The sequence below is a fragment of the Leuresthes tenuis genome, unplaced genomic scaffold, assembly GCF_036924035.1.
Source record: "Leuresthes tenuis unplaced genomic scaffold, fLeuTen1.0.hap1 SCAF_5, whole genome shotgun sequence".
NCBI classification, from domain to species: domain Eukaryota; kingdom Metazoa; phylum Chordata; class Actinopteri; order Atheriniformes; family Atherinopsidae; genus Leuresthes; species Leuresthes tenuis.
Window position 1 is genome coordinate 11,756,231 of NW_027325359.1, and position 14,263 is coordinate 11,770,493.

The 14,263-nt window shown below is 40.3% G+C and overlaps 1 protein-coding gene across 4 annotated transcripts in view; it reads left to right on the forward strand.

Annotated features, from left to right (window-relative positions):
• Positions 1-8,608, forward strand: part of ano3 (anoctamin 3) — a 34,719-nt gene extending 26,111 nt beyond the window's left edge. For 2 of the 4 annotated variants that reach the window (XM_072386001.1, XM_072386000.1), the window contains exons 14-25: positions 324-406; positions 524-664; positions 1,055-1,219; positions 1,438-1,474; positions 1,583-1,694; positions 2,010-2,067; positions 2,335-2,432; positions 2,647-2,801; positions 2,911-3,063; positions 4,419-4,569; positions 4,658-4,847; positions 5,216-8,608. In XM_072386001.1, coding sequence (XP_072242102.1) covers positions 324-406; positions 524-664; positions 1,055-1,219; positions 1,438-1,474; positions 1,583-1,694; positions 2,010-2,067; positions 2,335-2,432; positions 2,647-2,801; positions 2,911-3,063; positions 4,419-4,569; positions 4,658-4,847; positions 5,216-5,398 — 1,526 coding nt within the window. In that variant the 3' untranslated portion in view covers positions 5,399-8,608. Of the gene's footprint in view, positions 1-323; positions 407-490; positions 665-1,054; positions 1,220-1,437; positions 1,475-1,582; positions 1,695-2,009; positions 2,068-2,334; positions 2,433-2,646; positions 2,802-2,910; positions 3,064-4,418; positions 4,570-4,657; positions 4,848-5,215 lie in introns of all 4 variants that reach the window. The other 2 variants (XM_072385998.1, XM_072385999.1) reach the window with 1 other exon arrangement.
• Positions 8,609-14,263: the final 5,655 nt, after the last annotated feature.

Below are 14,263 nucleotides of genomic sequence, written 5' to 3' on the forward strand. Positions count from 1 at the left end.
CTATCACATATACCAAACGCTATAAATACTGAGAGTGTGTTTCATCCAACTTTTCTAAAAGCCTTTCCCTGGTGTTGCGTATCTGTGACAAACCAGAGCACATGAAAACTCTTGGAAAGAACATCATTTCTGATGTTGTGTGCAGTTCCATCCACAATAGAGACTGACACAAAGGGAACAGTGCTTCCAGAATGAAGTCTGCCCACTGGAAACTTCATTTTTGAGGTCTTTCTATAGAAAAAAAACAATACTATTTGAGGGGTTGAAAACTGTACAAGCAATGCCTTTCTGCCCCCCCCCCCCCCCCCCCCCCCCCCCTGCAGCCACAGTATTCTTGGAGTTCTGGAAAAGGCGAAGGGCAGAACTGACTTATGACTGGGATCTCATTGACTGGGAAGAGGAGGAGGTATGTCAGTGGTAACATCAAACAGATCGAACATCAGTTTTGAATGCCTCAATATATTTGATTTACCTTAATGCTGTACTTCAGCTTCAGATCAGTAGTTCATTTGTTGCAAATCAGGAGGAGCTCAGACCTCAGTTTGAAGCTAAATACTCCAGGAAGGAGAGAGTTAACCCAATCTCTGGCAAGCCGGAACCTTTCCAGCCCTTCTCAGACAAACTCAGTCGGCTCATGGTGTCTGTGTCTGGAATATTCTTCATGGTAAGCCCTTTCATCATTGTATAATCTGGCCCTTTTGGAATATTGGCTCAGACTGGGTTTGTACCTTCCTCGCAGTGTGACATGTTAGCTGTGGTGTAACATCTCCCTCTGCTGGACATGGCCTGCATTTAAAAGAAAGAACAATTTTGGCCTTTACCGACTTAATTTAGCTCTGTTTGCTTAATGTTATAATTCAATTTTTCTTCATCTGAATTTCTACTTGATAAGGAGGAAGTGGAGGAGGAGGCTGTAGCTCAGAACGCTGGATGGCTGTTTTACAATTGATGGTGGTTGCTGGTTCAATTCCCAGCTTACCAAGTGTATAGTGCCGTTGGGCAAGAAGCTTAGTCCAAACTGAAGTCCTTCCTTCTTTCTATCATCTCTCCTTAGATCTCCCTCGTTCTGACAGCCGTGTTCGCTGTTGTGGTTTTCCGTCTTATTGCAATGGAGAAGTTCGCTTCCTTCAACTGGCATTTTGTTAAGAAGAACTGGCAGTTTGCCACGTCTGGCACTGGTGTGTGCATCAACTTTATGATCATCATGTCTCTCAATGTGGTAGGTGTCTGGATAAGCATCATCTAGCACATTTACATGTTTTGTCCAATGAATGATTCATGAAGGTTTTATTTAGAAATGTGTTTCAGGAGCTGTAACATTCACAGCCAGACACGTTTCTTTTCTTTTTTTTTATTCTGAGATTCCTCTCTTTCATCATCTCCACCTTCTTCAACCCTTTTACTTCTCACACTAATGAGTTCTATTATTCATTTCAGGTTTATGAGAAGGTGGCCTATCTCCTGACTAATTTAGGTGAGTGTTATGAACTTGTGTCTTCATTATCTCTTCATTCGCAGATGATTGCGGTGTGTTTACTCTCTGCTCCACTTCTGCCCCACAACCACTGTTCCTCTCCTTTAGAGCACCCACGCACGGAGTGTGAGTGGGAGAACAGCTTTGCTCTGAAGATGTTCCTGTTCCAGTTTGTGAATCTGAACAGCTCCACGTTTTATATCGCTTTCTTTCTCGGAAGGTATGCCCGCCGATGTGAACTTTCCAGTTCTTGTTTATAGTGAATTAAGGAGGAAATGTGCAAAGATGTTTCATGTCATAACATCTGTAGACTTCTCAGACTTTTCCCCTTTGTCTACTCACTGTATAGTTTAGACATCATATTTCACCACTGTCATAACACTATCCTCCCTGGAAATGTGACTAAACTGTTGTGTATCTGACATGATTATCACCATTATGCATTTTTCTTGGGGTTTTTTTTCTGCCTGGAGTTTATTGTTATTTTACTGATTGAATTCAGCAGCTAAACGATGCCCATCTCAATTTCTCTCAGGTTTGCTGGCAGGCCTGGAAAATACAATAAACTCTTTAATCGATGGAGACTGGAGGAGGTGAGTGCAGTTAGGCGTCAGAATAAGTCGGTGATTATTTCAGCAGTGACTGAGATGATTATTACACTCTGTCTTAGGATATGTTTAGAACACCCGAATGATTCATCATTGTAACGATTGCTGTGTGAACCATTAATCCTTCTCATAATTAACAGCATTTCAGTTTAAATTATCAGAAAACTGAATGTGACCAAGTGTCATGTTTGTTCATAACAGGCATGAAATGCTGATGCTACATTGGTTTATTATTGAAATATATTTTTTCAGTGTCACCCAAGTGGCTGTTTGATTGATCTGTGCCTGCAAATGGGAGTCATAATGTTCTTCAAACAAATCTGGAACAATTTCATGGAGCTTGGTTATCCGTAAGAAATACATAATTTACTTATCTATATGAAAATGCCTTAATGGGTGATTTTAACTGATTAGTCTGTATAGTCTTTTTGCCTTTTAACTCATTAACACATGACAGTACAATTCTTCTAAAGACAAGCATGAAATGATTTTATTTGGTGCTTAATAGAAAGGCTCCTATCGTGCTTTTGTCAAGAATAAAGTGGCTGCTTTCTACATTCTTAGCCTGCTGCAGAACTGGTGGTCCCGAAGGAAGATGAAGAAAGGAGGTGGTGGAGGGCAGAATGTGGAGAATAAAACCCAGCTTCCACAATGGGACAAAGACTGGAATCTGCAGCCCATGAACGCCCATGGGCTGGTGGATGAATATCTTGAAATGGGTAAAACATTTGCTCTGTTTAGTGGTGTATGAAGGAAATGGCAAATATATTTCAGTCCTTAACCGTGTTTGTATCGATGTTGAGGTCCAAATGGTTCTTTGATTTGCAGTTCTCCAGTTTGGCTTCACCACAATCTTTGTAGCAGCATTCCCGCTGGCTCCTCTCCTTGCTCTGCTCAACAACATCATCGAGATTCGTCTGGACGCCTACAAATTCGTCACTCAGTGGAGGAGACCCATGCCAGCCCGAGCAACTGATATAGGTTTTCGCTTTACTCTATTATAACTATTTTTGCATCAGATGCGATTTCCCCTCCTCTTATTTCTCAGTTTTTACATACTTCATTCCTCTCCCTACATTTTAGTTCCTTCCATCTTAGATGGGAGAAGTCAAGGTAAAAGGCATTTAACAAAATATGAGGTTTTTATTTGAAGTCGTCATTTTACACTTACATCAGTTAAATATGAGGTGTGACATGGCTTCCTTTTTTTTTTTTTACTCTCTGCTGCTGTTTCTACGATCGACATTACTGTGCAAAAGTCCTGAGCCACACCTCGATTCTTTATTAGTTGCCAGTAAAACTGAAAATAGGTGTTGTGATTTATTGAAAATAGTGCAAACATATATGGAAATACAGCATAGAGGGCAAAACCGAGTTTGTAAAGTCCTAACAAGCTTGAAAGTCAATATTTTTTCTTGTTCAACACAGTCTGAACCATCTTAGACGAGCTTTCTTGCCATTTCTTTGAGTAGTCTTCGGGAATAGTTTATAAAAGAAATTTGGGCTCTTTGAAAGTCAAATAAAGAAAATGAGGAATGGCTCATGACTTTTGCACGGTACTGTATGTTTGTTTAATTCAATTTACAGTCTGGGATACTTTGTCACACCTCCTTGACACATCGTCTAATGACTCATCACTAATAGCTCCTCTGCCACAACTCCTGGTCGCTCACTCCCCTTTCTGCCGGGAGCAGTTTAAAAATTGAGACATTCTTCATGATGTTTTGCTGAGACTGATGTCCAGGTCATGGGCAGAGGATGGAGGAGAGGAGACAAAGAGACACAAATTGGAGAAATGAACAGAGTCCTTTTTCGCATCTGTGAAATATTATGGTAACCAGTGACGGTCTAGCCTATGGAGATGGATACGTCTCCTTTTCCTGCCGTTCTGTGCTGCCATATGTCGCATCTCTCATCCCACCAGCCCACCTCTCCATATGATAACAAACACCATCCTTCGACTGCCCAGTAATAAAAGACACGATGCTTCATGTGGCATGTTGTCCTGTAAACAAAAAGCACATTGAAACATTCTGAAATTCCTCAGCTTTAAATGCTACATCATGAGTCGGTCACACAGACCATTCACAAACTAATCTGCAATCAAGAAACACAGTGATATTTCATTTCACAGTTTTCTCATTGATTTATATCCTTCAGGCTAATTCTTGTTAATGTTTCACTAATTAGAGGTTTAATGAATCGTTTCAGTACACTTTATTAAAGAATGACGGTTTAAACTATTATCCTGAATGCCGATTTTCCACACTGTCGCTATATGTATATGTCAGATAAAGTGTTGAACAATGTTTGTTTTCCTCTGTTTCAACTGACAGGTATCTGGCATGGGATTCTCGAGGGCATCGGAGTGCTGGCAGTCATCACCAACGCCTTTGTCATCGCTATAACCTCAGACTACATCCCCCGCTTTGTTTACGCCTTCAAATATGGGCCTTGTATGAACAAGAGACACCACCATGAGGATGAGTAAGCAATAAAAAATAGTGTGGATGGTTTAGCTATATCCGTGAGGGCGACTTGTGTTTGATGTGAAAGCTTTTCCTGCTTCCCTCAGGTGTCTGCAAGGCTACGTTAATAGCAGCCTGTCTGTGTTTGATATGTGGGAGGTGAAGAACAGCAGCCAGCCCAGATACTGCAGATACAGAGACTACAGAGCACCACCCTGGAGCTCAATGCCCTACGAATTTACCCTGCAGTTCTGGCATGTCTTAGCTGCCAGGCTGGCGTTCATCATCGTGTTTGAGGTGTGTCACTGCAACTTTCTTCCATGTATGTTTACCAGCAAGGGCAGTAGCTACAGTTAAATCGCCTCAGTGTGCTTCTTTAAATCACATTTGTTATTTTTAGGTATTTTTATGTGCTGTCAGTAAGATAAAAGCCTGAGAGCTCAGCTTTTTTATGATTTTTATTGTTTAATTATATCATGGGCCTGAAGAAGATTAATACATTTCTTCCATCCAAAGCCCACATAGTAGAAACTCCAAATTACTTGGGGGTTCCTGTGAGCTGTATTTGGTTTTACATTAGTGTTCTTGTTCATTTATGCAGCAAATACCGAAAGCAACAACTGGAGTCTTCTCTGCATGCTAACCGATATTATTGCTACTTTCAGCACCTGGTGTTTGGGATCAAGTCCTTCATAGCATACCTCATTCCGGACATGCCGAAGGATCTCTGCGATCGCATGAGGCGGGAAAAATACCTGATGCAGGAGATGATGTACGAAGCAGAACTGGAGCATCTCCAGAAAGAGAGAAAGAAGAACGGGAGGCGTTATCACCATGAGTGGCCTTAGTTTAACCCACATGTTTCCACAACACACCGCTCAGCTCACAGGCACAACCTTCTTGCTTATCTATGTATTTCAGCTTTGAGAGTCTAGCTTTGCACGACTGATTCTCTACACCAAAGACAACCTCTAGAGATCCTCTCCCAAACCTGCCTGGCTTCAGCCCAAGCTCTGACCCAGAGCTGTTTCTGGCCATCTGTTCCATGTCCTGTATTGTGCCCCACCCACCCTAATCCCTCACCTGGCTCCAGCCAGCAGGTTGCCCTTGGGTCTGTGCTGTGTCATAGCTATGTTGGGAAAACCTTTGCAAATGTAATGTTTACTATGCAGATCAAGGGCTGCAGATCGCCACTGTTCGCTCTTGGCACCCATCCTGCACTCTCTGTTTGTGGCAGCTAGCACTTTCCTTTGACTCTGCAGTGTGGTGCAGCTCGCAGCATGGCCGCGTTTCCCTCCCATCGGCATCAACAGAACTGCGTCTTTGTGACAGAGCTCCGGTGGCACTTAACATTTTCTCGTCGCAGAGTGATTCTGGTGATGTTGCTACCAAATAAAACACCGTTCTTACAAAATAACTGTATATTACTGTTGAAGCATGCTGATTGATATTTGCAGATATTTCATTAACTGCAAAGAACATATAACATAACAGTAAACACCTGTTTTGAAGGATGTTGACGTCCATTCAGTGCATTTGACAAAGATTTCTCTCTGAAAACTATAAAGTGCATGGTAGTGCTGTTTTTTACCTTTTACCTTTTGATAGACAAAGTCCCTGTCTTGATGCCTGGTTCACGTGTGTGTGGGTGTGTGTGTGTGTGTTCTCAGTGTGAGCTGTGTGTTAATCTCTGTGCTACTGCTGAACTTGACTGTCTTGAATTGAAGAAATGTGAACTTAGTGCAATATGATTGTGCCTACAGTGTAACAATATGATTGCGCCACCACAGTTGTGTCACCAACATCATGTTGAGCAGCACGTGCTTTTTTTAAAATGCAAGAAATATTCTTTCTCGTTATGCTGTTGTTTGATCTGCTGTAAAACTCCCTGAACTCTCCTGGAAAGGTTTGTTTTGGATGCGAGTCACGCCACAGTACCTATTCGAGTCTCTCAGCATGTGGCGACGGTATACGCTGTAACTCGATTCCCGTCGTGAGCAATATATACACTGCAAGAGCCACAAATCTGCTCTTCCGTTCTGCTCCTCGCAGTCTGTTTTTCATTTGTTGTTGGAAGGTCCGGAGTTGGTTGAAACTTGGATAACTTGAAAATACCTGTGGCTTGGATGTTCAGTTTGCAAAGACTGTCATCCACTGTTCCTCACTCACTGTACATGAAATGCATTCTCCTGCCCCTGTCTTTTATTAAACATATGATCAGACACAGCTCTGACTGTTCACTAAAAAAAAACGGGAGCCTGAGAAGTTTTATTAGACGCAGCATTGTGACGTTGCCTTTTGTTGTGGTCAGTCGTGATGTCATGTATTAAAACAGCATGCATGTGACTGGAGAACTCAGGAAAAAAAAGGCATCATGACTGATATTTGCCCTGTGAATAAGGATCAGCATCACACTAATATAGAGAGTCGTGGAGTATGAGGAGTGAACATTACTGACGAGGCAGGTTTTGTATTTAGTTGGTGACTTAAAAGTGGATCCATACAACAGGACGAGTCATATTGATCCAATTTCATGCAGAGTAACTGTGAAAGCAGCACCGACCTAACACATGATGGTAAAGAATAGAGCTACCCTGAATGCATTGCCCTACATTTTGCAAGGCTTGGATTTGTCTTTTTCTGCTTTTGTACATCTCTTCTCTTTTTTTTTCTTTTTTTTTCTTTTTTTTTTTTCATTTCTTTCTATAATTCTTTTACGCTGTTGGTATGAGTTCTCCTTTTCTCACCCTTAGATAGACGAAGTAACATCCACATTTCTCTCAGGTGTCCTCTGAATGTTTGCAGGTGTTCGACTTTTTAACGTATTTTCTAAGATGCAATCGAAGGTGTCCTGCTTTTCCAGACACACATTTTGCACTGCAGTGCTTTCGCATGACTATTATGCATACTCAGTAAAAAGCATGTTTGACTTTTTATCTTTTCTTTACGTTGTTTCGTGATTGCAGTTATTGTATTCGAGCAGACCAGAAATCATGCCATCCACTCATAGTGTGTACTTCATAGTGGAGACGTCCTGTATGATGCCGGTTGTTAGTCAAAAACTAGTGAGGCTTTCAGGTCATGTTCAGTGCAATGACTCATTGTTTCATTCACAACGGAGAAAAGACTTGATTTCAGATCTTATTCCTAAGGTTGTTTTCAGAACATCTTCCCTGCTATGTGAACACTTAAGATCTATGCATGTTGTTATCCTTGAGTGCTATTTCTTTTGAGAAGATGCAGATGTTCTGGTACGTTTGTACTGTAGATTATGCATGTCTTAACTCCTGCTTTGAGCAGAGCTAACTTCTGTAATGTGGTTAAGAGCTTGTTGTTAAGAACATATCACCTCCTTTTTTTTGGGGGGGGGGGGGGTCTTGATCAAAGCATATGTCTCTTGATGTGGTACGATTTCATGCTGAAGGAGCATTTTTTTTGGAGTGGAGTGTCCTAATTATTATCATCTGTCCTGTAATTTCAAGGAGAGTCAGATGTGAATCCCCAGAGTTCCTGTGTTTGGATGCTCAGCTGGGAGTTATGAAGACGTTTACCCCTAAATACCTTTGGGTGTTTAACCCAAAGGGAGAGGGTTGACTTTATGAACGAATACATGACCTTGGATGTCGGATTTGCTCAGCTACTAATCATTTCCTAATGGATCTTCATCAGTTCACCTTCTCACTAATACAAATGCTGCACAGTGGTCTATAGGTCTTTCTCATGCCTTCTACTGTCGGGAATGGCACATTATGGGTATGTATGATAAGTAATAATGGAGTGACCTTGCACATATCTGAAAACATAGCCGTCCAGGGGGGGGATTAAGCTTTCTGTTGTATGTCATGCCTCCTAATAGGATTGTGTTTGAGCAATGATGTACTTGATGTGGAAGCACGGTGACGTCAGCTAATAGATTTAACTGTATAATATGCTGATATCAGTTGTGACATGAAGTGTATCAATAGGGTTGTTTACTTCATTCCTGTTTACATGTAAAAAATATACTGAAACGTATAAAAAAAAAGAAATAATGTAATATAGAATAATTTGGATATCACTCTTTTCTGTAATAAATTATGGATTGTACCTTTTAAATCTAAATTTCTCTCTTCAGTTTTTTTTTTTTTCTCTGTTGTAAAGTGAAAGAGCAGGAAAAAGGGCCTCTGAGTTTTTATCATTTTCACAACTGTTCCAGTTCAACAAATTTTGCTTATGGAACAAACTGAAACCCACTAGAGTGTAGACACTGTTTTATTATTTCTCCTCGCTATTATCACAGACCACAAACCTTCTTGCCAAATAACGATCATATAACATACAGTTAAGAGGATTGTGTTTCTATAACATGCCCACTGTGTGTGCATTGTAGTATTTTCCCACATTATTAAAGTTCATGCCACTGCTGCTCAGCCCTCACCACTAACTGTTTTTCCATTTGTCTTCTCAGCTAACACTAGCCTTTTACAGTGAGTTCTAAACACTCCAGAAGAAACATGTAAAGGTTTACTTTGAGTTCTGATGACAAATGTTTCATACTTTAATTTTTTTCCCCGTTACGCTGCCCACATTGTGATATTTCCTTTCACCTCTTTGATTTACCAGACATTATGTCACAGCCCAACATCAAGACTGTCACTGTTAGATCTATTAGAGAAAATACAGAGGACACATCGTTCCTCTTCAGTGTTGTTGTGGTGTTGTTACACTGTACGATACAAAGGCAAGTTGACAAACTTGTGTGGTCTTGAGGCTGCACCGCCGAAGGCACAAATTCAGGCAAAAAGATGCCGATAACTGATTAAAACAAAGGGGGGAAAAAAGCAACACAAAAAAAAACCTGAAATGAGTACCTGGAACAGACTGTAAGACATATTAGAACACTCTAATTGTTTTGGAGGTTTTTTTTGGTCTTTTTTTTTTTTTTACAAGATAAAAAGTGATAAGTAAAGATTGAAAATCTTTTTATTTAAACACAAGTCTACACAAAATTGTATAGAACTGGATGACTGATACAACATAGGGCCTTAAAATAGAGAATTTACTCCAGAGATAAAAGCAGCGAAGCAGTGTTTTTCAAAGTTCTGCTCCTTACATAAAGAAAGAAACTCTGGTTTAACAGAAAATCTATCCCCCAGCTCAGTTGCACATCCTGCAGCCGTTAGTGGTTGTTTTGCAGGGGCAACCTTTGAGTCCATCTACCACTGAAACAACAACAGAGTTACTTGTATTTTGAACAGAGTGGTTTCCCAGATCAGTCATAATTCCAACCACTGCCTCATATATCAGTGATTTTAACCACTTTTCTGCTCACACAGTCATTAAAATCGTTTTTGGTCCCCACAAGCACCTCCATATGACTGATGCCAGGTTTCAGCACTGATTTACAATGATGGTAATCTGTGGTGCTGCCGAGACTGTGGTTGTAAATCCGACAGCACCCATGTGTAAACAGGACGGCCAGCAGAGGATAGCCTCCGGGGGACAACCGAGTCATAACAGTGATGTCCACAAATCAGCAGAAAACTCAGGTTGTTCAGTTCAGGAGAAGTCATTGCTGCTCTGCATTCAGAATGAGATATATATGTTTTTGTTCATTTATTTTCCACTGATATTATCTAGATAGTTCATTTTTGGCACTCACTGTCTGTTTCTCAGTTTACCGTCTCGCTTCAGACTGAAATATCGCAATCACTGCCTGAGCTAGGGCCGGACTGCCTGACATTTTGTGCAGTGATGATCCCCAGATGTTGAGTCCTACTCATTTTGTTGACCCCATTTTACCTGGGGTTAACATTTGAGGCCCTGTTTGAGGTATTTCTCTGGTAGTGGGGGGATTAGAAATACAGTTCATTAACTTTTTGACATTTTGGTGATTGTCCAACATAGTGAATGAGAAAGGAATCAAGATTTTGCTTCTTGACAAAAAAATTTAAGATCGAAAAGATATGAAAATATTGTTGAAAAGCCCTGACTTTGCCTGACTCACTTTACTCCGGTTATGTAAAACTGGAAGTCTATATAAACAAAAAGAGATGCCAGTGATTTGAAATAGAAATATACAAAAAGATTAAATAACTGAAACACACTTACCTTTTCTGTTACCAAAAAACCTTTTGTCTTCTGTCCCATGGGTTTCACCAGAACACCCCACACACACTCACACACACGCACACACTCACACACTCACACACTCCCTATTTTTGTCAGGTTTATTACTATAAAGTGATTTAGAGTTGAAAAGAATTACAGTAGTGACAATGTAGTTTTCATTCATTTCATTAATTTCTGTGATCACTCACAGGGGATTTTTGAATTGTTGTTATACTAACACCCGTACATCCTCACACACAATCTTGGTATAGTATTTACTGGCAGCTTTAACTAAGCTCTCAGATCCAATCCAAAATAATCTGAGCTGACAGCACATATTGAAAGTGTAATCATGCAGGGCAGTAAAACAGGTCTGGTCTGATCATATGTGCTGTTTTTACAATCTGATGGGACGTTTGTCAACCAAATTGAAAATTATGTGAACATAACTGCACCAGTTGACAATATGAAAATATCTAATGTCTAATATGTGAATATTTTGCTGGTGAAGACAGCTGTGCTTCAGGCTTGTAAAAACAGCTCAGCTGGGTGAATCAAATAATTCAGATATGAAGCGTGAGCAACTACAGATAAGCTGACCTAAGGAAACCTCTGGCACAGTGAAGCATCAGCCTTGGATAGCTAAATATAGCTGAATGGATGAGTGAACTGACATCAAGAAAAATAAAGGAAATGCTGCACTGGAATTATAATGAACACTTTGATCCAGTTTAGCTATCTACTAAAAACAGATCAATTTGGATAATGATCTTTATTAAAGTTTCCTTTTAACTTCTTAGCTGTAGTAGTACTGGTATCAGTTGTGTATTTGTTGTGGTATATCTAGCAGTTCATTTCATCAGAGGGGCATTTCATCATCTGATGTGAATATATGCATGCTTTAGAATAAGTGTCTGAATATGTGTATATATTTTTCTATTTGTGCATTTTCTTCTGCTGTGGATGATGAAAATACTGACACTCAAGTGCAAGATTTTCTGCAGCAAACATGTGGAAATGAGCCTCTTGTCCTCTCTTGCAAAAACTTGACACATCACGTCTGCTTAGCCACCTGAGCACCTGGTTATGATGATGCTTTGCAGTGAGGAACAATCTGTAATCAAGGTTAATCAGGTGTGCTTACATGCCTATTTAAGTGCTGGTGGTAAGAAAATACTACACGTGCCACAAAGTCCTGTCATAAGTCAGCTCTTTTGACCACTGATGTGATGGAAATTTTTAGAGCAGGTACTTGAATTTGACTTGTGCAAATAAGACCCAATGAATGTCTTAATAACAAATGTTTGAATATATAAGCTTGATTGGGAAGAATCAGCGATGGAAATGATTCCCTGACGCTATGTCATTACAGTAACGATCCCTCTCCCTTCACCACAGTGTATCCCTTATATGCAGGGCTAATGTGGTTTCCAAATAGGAATATTCTTTACCTCTACATTTCAGTGAACTATAAGACAAGTTGCAGTTCTTAAGAAGATAGATCCCCATAGACGTCTTTTTTTTTTATGCCTCCTCTCACATTTTATCCAGTACAAGGGTGTAGTTTGAGCCACAATGACTCCTTGTTTGCATACTTGGCCTACAATCCTTTTCCAAAGTGGGAATAGAGAAAAGGCAGCAGAAATTCCTTCACAACTGATATTGTTGGCAGTATCAACCGGTTTTCACTCCTCTATTAAATCCGTCCAGCACACAAAGCATATCTCCGGTTCAACAGTACACGTTTGCTGTGCTTTCAGCCTTTGTATCTGTTTTTGATACCCTGCCTGTTTGTCTGACATAGTTGTCCTTTCATGCTTCTCCCTGCTTTGTGATCTGTTATGTTGAGTCATTTTGTGCCTGTTACCAGCCTGTACTTGTGCCAAACTTTTGAATACAGGTGCTGTAACCTTCTCAACCGTCAGACCTGGACGAGCTGAAAGTTTTGCACCTTCATAGGATCACCATCAGACGACGGCAACACCAGAGGAGAAAGAGCTCTGAGACAGAGTGATTAAAGTGAGTGGCAAACTTAATTTCAACAAACAAAAATATTTGCTTACATTTGATTTTATTCATTTTAGAAGGCATTAGTTCCCTGATCGAAATCTGGATCAGTTTAGAAGCACAATCAGGCTAATGACTGATGACAGTGGAGTGTCCACATAGATTTGGATTAAACTGAAAGCAGAAGTTATTTCTCATCAACTTTGCTCCACATAAGAGCCCATTCTGGTGCATTAAGAAATAAAAAGCTCTCTCGTATGCCCCCTTGAATATACAAATGTGACCTTTAGCGGGTGTATTCCAGCAGTGTGTGTGCTCGTTCTGCTTTTAAACAGTTGGTGGGCGTATGGACTGCGAAAGTGTCATCATTTAGTAGCGAGTGAGGAATGTAGAAAGGGAGAGACAAATAAACTGAGATTACTGTGGATTAGGAACAACAATACAGAATGTTTTTAATGCTACACTGTTACAGTGCATATCACTGATAATTATTCTCCCGCTTCAAAGGACGATGTGCCTGAAAAAAACTTTTTCTCTTTGCAATTGACTATATGCTCACGTGGCATTTATTCTGCAAGATTAAGAATGATGCTGTATGTGAACTAATTTTCCAACACAAAGGCTGTTAGCACAAGGGTGAAAAAAGCCATATTTAATACATATTTAATTGTCAATACAATGGGCACTGAATGCATGTGCTTATATTCACTGAGATTAATTTTCCTTCGTCTCTAATATTTCATGTTGATTCCCTGTGTATTTACTTTATTTACAGCAAAGTTTGAGGAGACCATGGACAAATATGTTGCAGTTTGTTTGTTCATGAAATTGTAACATTATTCTACATTTAAATGACTTTAGATGTGGGGCTGAGTTTTACTCAACAATCTTTTCTTTTTTTTTTCGCTGTACGAAAAGTCAGAAGTCACGGCCACCATCTGCAGGTTTTGAAGTAGTTCTGTGTCCACATGCTGATTCAAAACAAGTGACAGCAAAATTAGGAGTTTGTGCAGAGTTAGGTGCTTTCTCAGTTCTTTCCGGAAGCACGTCATTGATTACCTCACTTCTCCACTCGGTGTCCTGGACAATTCTCTGAAGGATGAAGTGTGGCCTCATTTTCCAACTCTCTCTACATCCCCGAATCTCATCGTGCATCTCTCCAAGGTATATCAGAACAAACCCAACAAAGGCAATCAATCACTGCTGATATAATCTACCAGGTGTTAAGGATCAAATTGAAACTGTACTTATTTATTTATTTGTGTGTTTATTTACTCATTTATTTTTGTGCTAGCAATGAGCATGGAGTCATTAAGATTCACTGTGAGATAGCTGCAGTTCTCTGCAGCCTCCCACACAGCCTGCTCACTCAGATCAGCATTAAGAGGAAACCATCTCCATCTGAATGAAAGGCATCTGTCCAAACTGCAGACTTAAAGCCTCTTTACACAGACCCACACAGACACACACACACACTCACACATGCTAACACGACATAATACAGTGGAGGATCAACAAGAACATCCTATCCAGCTCCACTAAATTATAGTTGTTGCTACATCTGCTTTCAGGCAGTTTCACCCTGCTGTGCCCTTCTCTCCCTTGGTGAGCTGGCC